This window comes from Anopheles coluzzii, chromosome 3 (assembly GCF_943734685.1).
Source record: "Anopheles coluzzii chromosome 3, AcolN3, whole genome shotgun sequence".
NCBI classification, from domain to species: domain Eukaryota; kingdom Metazoa; phylum Arthropoda; class Insecta; order Diptera; family Culicidae; genus Anopheles; species Anopheles coluzzii.
This window is the reverse complement of record NC_064671.1, coordinates 15,889,707-15,901,681: the sequence shown is the minus strand read 5'-3', so window position 1 is coordinate 15,901,681 and position 11,975 is coordinate 15,889,707. Positions and strand designations below refer to the sequence as shown.

The following is an 11,975-nucleotide window of genomic DNA, read 5'->3' as shown; positions in this document are numbered from 1 at the left end:
ACGGTGAATGACAACGTTTACATTCGAAACTGACTTGGAAAACCCTGTAATGCCGTTCACATTACAAACTGATCCGACAAACAGTGTAATAATTTTTAATTTCTTAAGCATGATTTTCAACACTTCAACTGTCAACGGGTAATGCGATCATGCGGCAAACTTCGGTGAAAAACGATGGCAGCAGCCCGTTGAAGTGTTGAAAATCATGTTGAAGAAATTAAAAAAAATTATTATGATGGAAATAAATTGTCAGATCGACGTGGAATAACATCTTGCACGTTGGGGAAAATGACTTATATTTATTTACTACTTATTTAACTTATATTTATTACTTATATTATATTTATTTATATTCGAAAATGTCTTGGAAAACCCTGTATTGGAGTTTGCATTTATCTGCGTTTTTATGCATTTTCAACTTGTTAGGAAAGTTGTATATTTAGCTTATTAATTAAGGGAATATTGAAATGGTCATATAAGCAGGAATTTGTATCTCTTTTAATGGCTAGATACACTCCAATTTATAAACTGCTTATCAGATTTTACACAATTTTCACTCTACTTGCGAAAGTATTAAACTATTGATTGAATTGAGTTATGTTTTGTAAATTTGAAAAAGTATTCTACATCGATTGATGTACATTTTTGTAGAATAGTTTAAAGCAAATTGCGAGTGTAGCTGTTTCATGTTATGATTCGTTATCACTTTCGTACATTTTACTACCAACATAACTGGAAGAATGGAAGTAAATGATATTTTTAGTTTTTTTTAATTACGAATTATCGTTAGAAGTAATGATGTCATGACATAAATAGAGAAAGGGCCTAATTTGGGCCTAAAATGTGTAATTCAGGGAAAACATTCAGAAAAAGTGAAAAAATGGTTACAAACAATTTAACTCAGTGTTAATAGGGAATGTTGGAAAAAGTACAGGTTTGTTTACTTACATGCGTCATATTCTTTTCTGTTTCAACTTATTATAGCAAATATATCCAGCTGTTCGACAATTTTGTTCATACTGGAGAGACACAAGCACCTTTATGAGGAAGAAATGACAATAATTAATATAAAGTTGTAATAAGCAACCTAAAGCTAGTCCATTACTTACCTTTTTTGGATTGAATTGTTTATTCACGATCGATTCCTTTTGAAAAGTTATATTATGCTGCTCATTCCTATAGGGGAGATTTCTTTTAACACTACTACATCAAAAAGGAAAATAAACCGCTTTGCTTGTGTTTTATGTAGCAGAAACGCGTTTATTCATGTTCCACTTCATAGAACCGAGTAAAATAAAAATTCAAGTATGGTGGTACAAAAAAATTAGTTAACCAATCAGATGGATTATCGATCTACATGAAGGTATAACGTATGCTTATTGGACACGAAACACAATCACCCGACCCCGGAGCGCATAGATATAGCTGCAAACCCTGCACAGAAACAAGCAAAAGAGACGCCGCTGCCGCCGCCACACTACTACTTCTCCTCACACCACTCGTTCTCCTTGCGGACCTGCTCCTCCTCGGCCGGCGTGAAGTCGTTCTTGATGTTGAACGTTTTGCGAATCTCTTCCGGGGTTTTGCCCTTGATCATGTTCGCCACCGTTTTGCAGGTCACGTCCAGCAGCCCCTTGATGTCCAGATAGTTCGCGGCCAGGATCAGCTCGAACAGGGTGCCCTGGTCCACCTTCAGGAAGTCGGCATCCCACGAGCTGATGTCATCGGTGCGCTTTTCCTTGCTGTCGTCGTCCTCGACCGGGATCGGATCATCCTTGTGGAAGGTGGCCCACTGTAGCACCTTGCGCAGGATGGCCGAGTTGACGTTCGGCAGCGGCACGACCTCATCGTCCCCCTCGTCCATGCCCAGATCTTCCAGCATCGTTTTGATGGTGCCGGAGCATTTGGCGATCTGTACGTCCGTGTCGAAAATCTCCCCGTCCGACGACTGCAGCTTGATGGTAGGCATCTTGGAGGTATGTGTTTTTGTATGTGTGTGTGTGTGTTAGGGCGAGATTATCGATTCCTAGGAAGCACTCTAAAAATACACAAAGAGCGAAAAACAAGGAAATGTTAGCGCACGTTTTTGGCACGCGATGCGCGGAATTCCTAGCCGATTTTTACTTTCAATGGAAGTGCAATGGCTGGAGCATTCCAGTAAGCAAAGAAAACAAGCGGAAAAGCCTAAATTACTTACCGTAAAACGCGCTGGTAGGAAAATTTTCTGCGTGTTTATGCTGAAGCGCTTTACGAGACGAAATGGGGCTTCAAAACTAGCAGAAAACGGGTTGGGCCATAATAGGCTCAGATGTCACTTTTGACAGCAGCAGAACACAGAGGATTTCGAAATTAGAGGGCAAGATTTTTAGATCGATTTTGAACTGACGGTTATTAGAGACGGTCATATTATCATGAATTGAAAGTAGAGATCGATTGTTGAAAATTTGAAACTTATTGAAATTCTACTACGGATCACTTCATTTGATTAAGCACTTTAATGCTGTGTTACATTTATTTTCATGTAGAAGTGAAATACACATTGCATGCTTTGTATTTGCAACAAAACAATCTTCATTGTTTAGCGTATTAGATAAATTTTATGAAATTAAAAATTCAGAAATAGAATGAAATACTTACTTAACAGCAAAATTTGAAAAAAAAAGAGTCCTAAACGATAAAGAACAGCAACATTTTTGTCCCTAAAATATCACAGTCACAAACAAGAACTTCACGTATGCAGCAGTACAGCTAACTAATATTAGGAGCTAAGTATCTCATTGTTAGGATGGCAGTTTAATATCAATATCTAATGGATGATCTAGTTTAAAAATGGAATATTTTTCCACTAGCTCTTCTTCCCTGCTGTATGATGCGGTTAGCAATGTTGCTAGAGGAAGAGACACGGAACGTCCCATGATCACTGTCGTCCATGATTTCTAGCTAAATCGTTTAAAACAACGACGATATTTTTAGTCAGACAACCAACAACACATTAAAAAAAACGTCCGTCGGAGAAGCATTTCAATTTTCGGATTAAAGTAGTAACACCACACATCCGGAGTGGAGAGGTTGATTATGGAACCATTATACAGAGGGTAGAAAAAACGTTAAAAAGAGAAAGAGAGGGAGAAAGAGAGAGAGAAAGAGAGAAAGAGAAAAGGTTATGATAGCGCAACTAGGAAATACAAAGTAGTAACAGATACAGCTCTCATTTAATATCAGTGTATTTAATGCACATAATAGTTGGTTGTTTGGATTCTTCCTTGTTTTCGTAAGAATTAACTAAACAATCTGCAGCTGCATCGAGTACTGCTGATGGCTGACTAATTCCGCCATCGTATCCGTCTAGCTAGCACCTTCGTTTACTATCCTGTCAAACTGTCGGCTTAGTATCGATCACGATCGAGGTTACGGTGAAGCTGGTGGCTTACGTACAGCTTGACGAAACTCTTAACGTAGCACATTGCTATACAAATCTACCTTCAGTATCTGTATTTTCCCATCTACTCACCATATCTAATTATCTTGAATTACCGCTAACCGATAGTACACTAACGCAATGCGCCTCTGCTTTAGTAGCAAGATCACTTAAGGAACTCATAATGCATTAAAACCAATATGTCTGCACACACACACACACTCTCTCTCGACGCAGCGTTTTAGTGGAGCGTATTCGTTTGATTTTTTTTTTGGGGGTTTTCTTTTTTCAACGGGAATATTGTATCAATATTTGTGTTGCATTACATTCTTTGACACATTGGCAAGCGTTAACAATTTATACGTTTGAGCTTTACAATCAACGAACGTTCAAACCTGTGTGTATTACTCACGCACTAAGTACAGTGTAAGATTTTATGTTGTTTTTCTCTCTTTCTTAAATCCAATCTACCAAAGTCGAAACATCTTACTGCTCCTGCTGCTGCTGCTGCTGCTTTGCTGTCTCTTCAAAGCAATGACCAATCACAGAGGGGAGTTTTGTATATCTTTTTTTTTCTTCTTCAAATTACAATCTACTACTCACTAATCGTGTGGGGTAACTATAAAAACGGAATCTTTATAAACAAAAAAAAAACCAGGCGGGTAAATACAAACAAAAGTAGTAGCGATAAATAATCATCAAAACCAGAACGTAAAATGGGGAGAAAATTCGCTGCAAGAGAGCTGAATAGCTGCATCGTATGATTATTGTTAACAACAGTTTGGTTGCATCAAATACTGCACACAATCGTATCGAATTGCGGAACAAAACGTGGACTGATTAACTTCTTAAAACAGAACCCGCCAGATCGGTTTTAAAATAACATGATTTCTATTTGTACCATTCATAATTATTACTTTAAAATTGGTTTCGTATCTCTTCCTTACAAATGATACTTGAATACTACAAAATTAAACATAATTCGTTACCAATTCAATTATACAAGGTTTTCCGGGTCAATTTCCAATATCTACATCATTTTTCATTGATTGCGAGATGTTTTCCATTTGCTGTCAAATGTTGTATTTGCATCACAATAAAATTTCAGTTCTTCCACATGATTTTCAACACGTCTCAAGCTGGATTGAGTTTGACAGTTCTTTGTGGTGTGCTGAGAATCATGTGTAAGAACTGCAATTGAATTATGAAGCAAATACACAATTTGACAGCAGTTGAAAAACATATTGAAGGTGGTGAATAATGCTGTACACATTCGAAATTGACTTGGAAAGCCCTGTAAAATAATAAATGAATGTTTTAGATGAAAGACTTCAACAGTACTAAAACGTTGGGTTGTTGTCGTTCCTCGCTGATCAAACAATTAACCCAGAAAATCCATACACCCCAATAATGAAAAAAAAAAACTATCGAATCTAAAACACTAAATAACAGGATAGTGTAATTTTGTAAACTTAAAATTATTCTAAATAATACCAAAGAAGAAGAAAACACAATAAAACCCTATGGCAAAACATTAACACGTTTTTTGATCGAGTTTTGCTCGTTTCACTTTTGAAGTTCACATCTGCATTCACACATCTGTTGAGCAAATCAATTCGTGGAGGGAGGTAGGAGAGAGAGAGGGAGGGAAAACTAGATAACGGGGCCAACAATCAGCTTAAACAGCACGTTTCTGCTGCACACCAACGAACGCACCGAAAAGAGACGAGATAAGAGTCATGTAAAAATGGGAAGAAACAAAAGAAAAACAAACAAACGTAAGAATAAACGTTACAATGCCAATTAATGTACGAAACAAAAGGATAAGAGTGTATAAAATGTTGTTGCAAACAGTGAAATGAAAATGCAATTTAGAAAAAGAAAGAGAACATGCAACCGAAACAAAACTAAATATAGGAAAAAAGAAAATTAGCTAAACAAAAAGCATAACCCCATATATATAACGCTATTTTGTTTGCAAACATACGCCAAATACCAGCAATAACCGGATGGTGCTTTACTATTTCACATAAAATTAGATCCCAAACTACTTAGTATGTTGATCGCATCGTTAGCTTCGTGTGCCGCATCGGAATGTTGCTGTCGCTGCACGGGTTGTGTTGTAGTATTGGTGGTTTAGTGATTAGTTTAGGTTTGTGTGTGAAATCGGTGGCCAAAACGGGAGTTCGCCAGACGAGAAAGTAGTAGAAGTAATAGTAGTAGTAGTAGTAGCAGTTGTAGTAGTTGGAGAGTGGTCGGTGGCAATTGTTGTCGATAGTAGTAGATTGTAGGGAAATTATAGCACAAGGCGGAAGAGAGTATGTGCGTGTGTATTGATTTGTTGGTTTTGTTTCAGTTGTCGTTGTTGAAAGTTGTTGAAAGAAAATTATGATTTTTTTTTGGACGCATACATACGGGACGACGTGTGACACCCAATAGTAAGAACAATTACACACAGTTGAATCACGCACACGACAGTGCACAGACGCGGGGGTTTGGGTCAAAATTGGGGGTCGTGAAAAGGGGTCGTAGGTTACGTAGGTAAGCGCATGCATGCAAAAAATAGGGATACATTATTTTTTAGATCACAATCGACGAAATCAACGGTTAAGTAAGTAAGTAGATCATTCAGGTTAAGGAAACTAATCGTTACTCTTCTACTGATGGCCTTTCTCTGGACGTACACACGCTAATGCTGCACCAACAATTCACATTATTCATTAACATAGAATGTTATCTATGCGTCTACCCACTGGATGATACTACTTCAACTCTCTCTCTCTCTCTCTGTGTAAGGTTCAATAATTCAATATACTGCGACCCAATATATAGGCCCCTGGCGGTATAAAAACTGGCAGAAAATTTCTATCACCATTCATTCCACAAACGGCCAGTCTTTACTTTAGGGACACCTCACTTGAGGGTAGCCTCATCTACGCTACACATACGCTTCTGTTTTATGCACAATTATACAATTATTTCGCTTATTTTATGTTCCTGCTAAGAAAAAGCAACTTGCTACACCGTTTTCCTTTTTAAACTAAACGTTCCCATTTGACTAGACAAAGATAAATACCACCGTTATAGTATAGTAGGGTTTAACTACCCATTAATACACCTTTTTCTTCTAACAATAATCCCGAGACACTCACCAAACAAAACAAGAAAAACAAACACGCTTACGGGCAAATGCGCACACCGCAAGCGAGGCACGACCGCATAATTTTTAATTACTGTACGCTTCTTCCTTCTAATGCTTATATGCCTACCATTGGGCGATGGGGAGTGTGAATGTGAGTGTGTTTATGTGTATTTATGAGTTAGTATTAGTACTAGTAGAACTATTTCATGCATTTTCTTTTACGTTTGCCAACCGCGGTTAAATAGAAAGAGAGAGAGAGCAGGAGATGCTATGTTAAAATTCCTTACTTAACCCCCTCCTTTCTTCCTTTACTACAAAATGCACTAAAATGCAATTGTTCCCTACGAGTGTGAGTGGGTTTAGTTTTCACAAGCTCATCTGCTCTTATGCGCACACTACACGCGCAACGGATGCGCGGTTTTTAGTCGCGGTTTTTATAGCTTGCAAATATCGTGCTGCGATCGTCCGAAACGAGGCGTATACTTACGCGATTGATTGAATTCCTTCGGCCGGTACCGTCGGCGGGACCGCCGCGCGATGCACGATCATCGTCGTCGATGCACAGATCGGAATCGGAGTCGGAGCGACGCGTTGGCCCGTCCTACAATTGAATGAACGAATGTTGTGGATGAAATGTTTAATAATAACGCAGCAATGGAGGAACGCTTTTCTGTACACACCTGTGTTAGTTGTTCGGTGGTGGTAAGCAGACGAGCCAGCGGGCTCAAGCAAACGGGTAGCGTCTCAAGCAATGTTGGACGCGAGTGGGTTAACAGGGGTTTCATGTACCTGATAATGGGCATACAATTAGAATTAGTAATAGTAAGAATCAACCACTAACACAATACATTCCTACCTTGAGTCGAAATTGCCCCACAGCCGAGCTAAAACGGCCTTTTCGTGGCCTCTCCTTGTGCCTCCCGGTGTGGTGGCACCCTCACTGTCCGGATTTTCCAAATCCTTTGCGCATAAAGTAAAACGGAAACATTACTATTAAAGATAGCTGGAGACAAGCGTTTAAGCTCTCATACAGTCAAACAGCAAACTAGCGTAACAATTCCAAATAAAAGCCCAAGGCTAACTGGTTTGGGGGAGGAATGAATACCAATTAAAACATATAAGGAATGTGACTTTAGCAGTGATGAGTGTGATAAAACAATAGGAAAATGCATGATAACGTGTGTTTGCGGGGTAGATCACGAGTCGGGGTCTAAGTTCTCCGAAAGCACAAAATAATACTAAAGAATCGTCTTCACTAAGTCTTTTTTAACTAAATGTTCTTTCCAATACAACCTACCAAACTAATCTAATAAATAATATCAATTTAAATCTATTGCATACTACTTTTCAATTTAACTAGCACAATTTTGAAGGTAAAAATTTAATAAACGCCTCTTACCAGAGAACTTGCCCTCCTATTAACTTGCAGTTGGCTAAGGTTTAAACCAACGTCGATCGACTTTAAAATTAAACCGACCGAACAGGATTTGTGTGCCGAAATGTGCGCAAAAGCAATGATGGAGAAACATTTGTGTTGGATTAGTTTTTTTGTTGTTGTTAGGAAATTGTGCAAATACGCTATTTCAAAACAAATAAATGGCAGGTGAAAAGTGAAAGGGAAAAGCGCAATGATCTACACCGACTGCTGTATGCGACGTGTGACACTAGCCAAGCAACGCTTAATCGATAAAGATGGGAAGGAACATTCGAAAGAAGCGACGAAACCATGGAAACGCAAACACGCATAGGAGTAGGATTTTGAGGCAAGCAACTGGAAGAAAATCGGCCGATCGGATCGATTAACGAATGAAGCTAACACATACGCACGCACGCATACAACAGTATTTGGGCGAGGAAGACAGGCATGCACACATATTAGAATATCATTCATCAACTCCACTAGCTAATGATCAAACAACGAACAACAATCCTAATGCGTTAGGACATGCTTCTTCACTGTTTTCGTTACACATACCCCAGCTGTGTTCTCCATCGAATTGTACACCTTTTTTTTTGGGTTGTGAGTGTTGGTAAGAGGGGTGGTGGTGAGAGAACAGTGCGCCAGTGGTGTACATTGTTTATGGAAATAATAACGATTCAGAATTATTTTCGAGAGTAGTTTTTTTCCTCACGAATTTGCATCAAGCAGAGCGTTCGTTTTGATTCGGTGAGGTTTTTTTGTAAAATTAAAATAGGATTAGCACAACCAATATTTTAAAAGAGATGCATTATTTAGGCCATGGTGGCTTTATGACCGTTTGTTATCACAGTGCAACACTAAAGTGCAATGGAAGATAAAAAGTTAATTTAAAAATTCATTTTGCTTTACTTACACTTCGGACGCCTTGATAAGGTAGAACTTCTGTTTCATCATCAACACCAACACTGAAAAGAGTCATCGAGACATTAGAAATGAATAGTTCGCTTGACCCTACTGCAACATTAGTGCTTACGGAATATTTAACCAGTTGAGCAGAAAGTTGGCTGCCCCACCCTGGATGATCACGGTCGTAATGACAATGAGCGACGTGGTCGTTAACATTGCCTGCCTTGCGTCGGAGACCGTGTTGCGAATCGCCAGTGCAAAGGACATGGCACCTCGTAGGCCTGTGCGAAAGGAACATAAAGTAAATACATTAAAGACATTTCACCGCTTAATGAGGCAGTGCGTAAGCGTGCGGGCAACGTACCGGCAAAGAACAGCATGTGCTGGAAGTTCCACGAAATCTTTGGCTTTCTAGCTATATTCAGCAGGGCTGACAGGGGATAAATATTTACAGCACGCCCTATAGCCGCACACATCTGTGGAAGTGGTAGCAAACATTAATATTGTACAAGGGGCCCTCATAAAACCCAGAAACACTTACAAAACCGGTAAAAATAAACAGCGGATCAAAGTGGTGCTTCGGGAAGGTGAACATGGACACGCCGATGTACGAGAAGATGAAGTTTTCGGCCAGGAAGTTAAGCAGCTCAAATATCTGCTTCGTGCGCGTACGGGAATCATCGGACAGGTTGTTGTACGTGTAGTGCGCTTGGCAGATGCCGCAGAACAGTACCGCGACCACTCCTGCGAATTAAAACATATAATAAAAGGTAACTCTAGACGTCCAAATAATCCCCTATCGCTTCACTTACCTGTTAGCTCGGCCGCTTCCGCGATTAAAAACGTACTGTACGACATCAGCACAAACAGGGCCGACTCGAGCAGCGGAAAGTCTCGTATCCGCGTGAACTTGGTCATCATTGCCGTCACGCAACCCATCGAGGCGCCGATCAGCAGCGAGAAGGCAAACACGCTGAAGAAATCGCCCAGCGAGCGGAGAAACGCGTGCCCTTCAAACTCGCCGTTGCTCGAGTAATGTTCGCCATAGTTTTGGATAGCGCTGCACACGAAAAACATACAATAATTAGTCAAATTTGATTAATTAACAATAATCCTAACTCTACTCACCCACTTAGAACGATTGCAACGGCATCGTTCAGTACACTCTCGCCGAACACGAGCGCGTACAGATTCACGTCCACATGCATATCGCTAAAGATGGCCAATATCGTAAGCGGATCGGTCGGTGAAATCAGTGCCCCGAAGTAAAGCGTGTCCAGAAAGGTGAAGCTTGACTTGAGCTTCGGCATCAGCTGCACGAAACCGTACATCAGCGCACCGATCAAAAACGCCGACAGTGTGGTGCCGATGATGGCAAACATTAAAATAGCACCAAGGTTGCGGAAAAAGTATTTCTAAAAAAAATGTAATTCAATCAGTAATCCGCAGATAAAATCCTGCAAACAACTCTAAACCGTACCCGCTTCAAGCTGTACCCGGCGTGGAAAATGATCGGCGGCAGGATGATGTTAAAGAACACTTCCGGATCAAAGGTGGCTTTCAGGTCGATCTCGTTCTCCTCCACATTGCCCAGCTCGCCCCGAAAGCTGTACGTGTACGTTTTGTTCGCCTTTACCGGCTGGTCGGAACCGTGCGGAAGATTGCCCGGAAACTTGAGCCACAGCGTGTCCGGTGGGAGGCTCTGGTTGAACTTGGCATCCGGTTCCGCTTCCACCGAAACGTGTATGATTGGCGTGGTGGTGCCGGCATAGCGGATGATGGCTCCCACGATGAGGCCTGGTGGTGGAGGATAGGAAGAAAGGGAGGAAAAAAAAAACAAACAAAAAACAGTTGTTATCAAACAGTTACACCAATTTGCATAAAACCTTTTTTTCTTCTTCACAAGTAATTACATATGAGCGCACATTGTCGTGGTTATATTATCACAGCCGGTTTCCCGTGAACTGCAGCTGGCGACGAAAAGTAAATATAGCAAGTACGTACATGACCATTAGAAGGCCATGCAGGGGAGGAACACACATCACACAGCCAACCATACAGTGTGTACTGCCGTTGCGCAAAACGCATTAGTCATTCGAGCCTCGCTGCCGCCGCTTTGTATGTCCCCTTCCACTATCAGCACTGTAAAATGATCCGTCCCCGTACAGCCGTACCATATGGGAACGCGCTGGGCGACGCACAGCCGTACTATTGATTACAGACCGCGCGTTAATATTGGAATAATCCGATTTTCTTTCCGGTTTCCTTCCTGTTTAGTTTCGTTGGTTTTTTCGTGTGCTTTTGATAACACTGCACCGTAACATTTCACGCCACTCACTGAAGCTAGGACAGAATTGGGAAAAGAGAGAAAAAAAAAGGAAAAGGCATGCTGGGAGACACTTTTCACTTACCGTAAATCACGGCCAGCCCCGTCTCATGCAGCCAGGAGACGCGCCGATGTTTGAACAGCCATATCGTTAGCACCGTCAAAGTTAGCAGGAAGGTGTAAAGCAACAGATTGAGCGAATCGATCTGATGGATTTTGTTTGCCTTCGCATCGAGCTCTATGTCGGTCGATTCGGCCGAAACGACCGCATCCAGCAGGCACCATTGGGCGAGCACCAGCAGTACCACGGCGGGCAGGAACCGGTACCGGGAGCGCTGCTGGTAGCTGGTGGCCGATTTCGCCGAACGCCGCCTTAACATTGCTGTACCCTCGCCCGGTTGGGCTATGTTGTCCCGGATCGGATCAGGCTCCCCGTGTGGATCCCCCGGACAGGCGGCGGACCGAGACACTTGGTATCGACTAGGTACTGCGAACGGTGTACGGTGACGGCAGGGAGCTGGATGATTGCGGGTTCGATTTTTACTTTTCTCGCGATTCTTCTCGAGCGTGAACTACACGGAATTGGGGGAATAACCCCGGGGCCAACGCAGAAAAGCACACCTTCAGCCGCTGCTGCTCTTCTCGCCTTTGTTATTCCGTTGTGGACTGCTCTTCCACTTCGTTTTGTTGATTATGGAATTGATTTTTTTTTCTTTCGTCTTTTGTTATGACAGCCAGTAGTTTGACAGTTGGTTGCTGCTGC

At 41.3% G+C, this 11,975-nt stretch overlaps 2 protein-coding genes across 7 annotated transcripts; both read right to left on the bottom strand.

Moving 5' to 3' along the window:
- Nucleotides 1-1,229: 1,229 nt before the first annotated feature.
- Nucleotides 1,230-2,308, bottom strand: LOC120958433 (S-phase kinase-associated protein 1-like). Its single transcript, XM_040381256.2, has 2 exons — nt 2,198-2,308; nt 1,230-2,038 (listed from the first exon to the last, which is right to left on the bottom strand). Exon 2 carries the CDS (start codon nt 1,967-1,969, stop codon nt 1,481-1,483), a length of 489 nt encoding a protein of 162 aa, XP_040237190.1. The 5' UTR covers nt 1,970-2,038; nt 2,198-2,308; the 3' UTR covers nt 1,230-1,480.
- LOC120956547 (sodium/hydrogen exchanger 7) lies at nt 2,198-11,916 on the bottom strand. Of its 6 annotated transcripts, none has more exons than XM_040378081.2 (14): nt 11,298-11,916; nt 10,367-10,683; nt 10,015-10,301; nt 9,699-9,946; nt 9,428-9,630; nt 9,251-9,362; nt 9,014-9,167; nt 8,894-8,945; nt 8,536-8,565; nt 7,960-8,019; nt 7,417-7,520; nt 7,241-7,349; nt 7,048-7,161; nt 2,198-2,940 (listed from the first exon to the last, which is right to left on the bottom strand). In XM_040378081.2, the coding sequence occupies exons 1-14, from the start codon at nt 11,590-11,592 to the stop codon at nt 2,824-2,826; spliced, it is 2,202 nt and encodes a 733-aa protein (XP_040234015.2). In that variant the 5' UTR covers nt 11,593-11,916; the 3' UTR covers nt 2,198-2,823. The 6 variants fall into 6 exon arrangements, with proteins under 6 accessions (XP_040234015.2, XP_040234016.2, XP_040234018.2 ...); XM_040378087.2 differs by lacking the exon at nt 2,198-2,940 and adding an exon at nt 3,207-5,114 and having other exon boundaries at nt 11,298-11,915; XM_040378088.2 differs by lacking the exon at nt 2,198-2,940 and adding an exon at nt 3,207-5,111 and having other exon boundaries at nt 11,298-11,915.
- Between the last annotated feature and the right edge of the window lie 59 nt (nt 11,917-11,975).

Coding starts and splice junctions, on each gene's coding strand:
- LOC120958433 (XM_040381256.2), bottom strand. CDS start 1,969: ATGCCTACCATCAAGCTGCAGTCGTCGGACGGGGAGATTTTCGACACG.
- LOC120956547 (XM_040378081.2), bottom strand. CDS start 11,592: ATGTTAAGGCGGCGTTCGGCGAAATCGGCCACCAGCTACCAGCAGCGC. Junction 9,947..10,014: donor GTTGCAATCGTTCTAAGTGG/GTGAGTAGAGTT, acceptor TTTCGTGTGCAG/CGCTATCCAAAACTATGGCG. Junction 8,946..9,013: donor CTCAACTGGTTAAATATTCC/GTAAGCACTAAT, acceptor GACTCTTTTCAG/TGTTGGTGTTGATGATGAAA.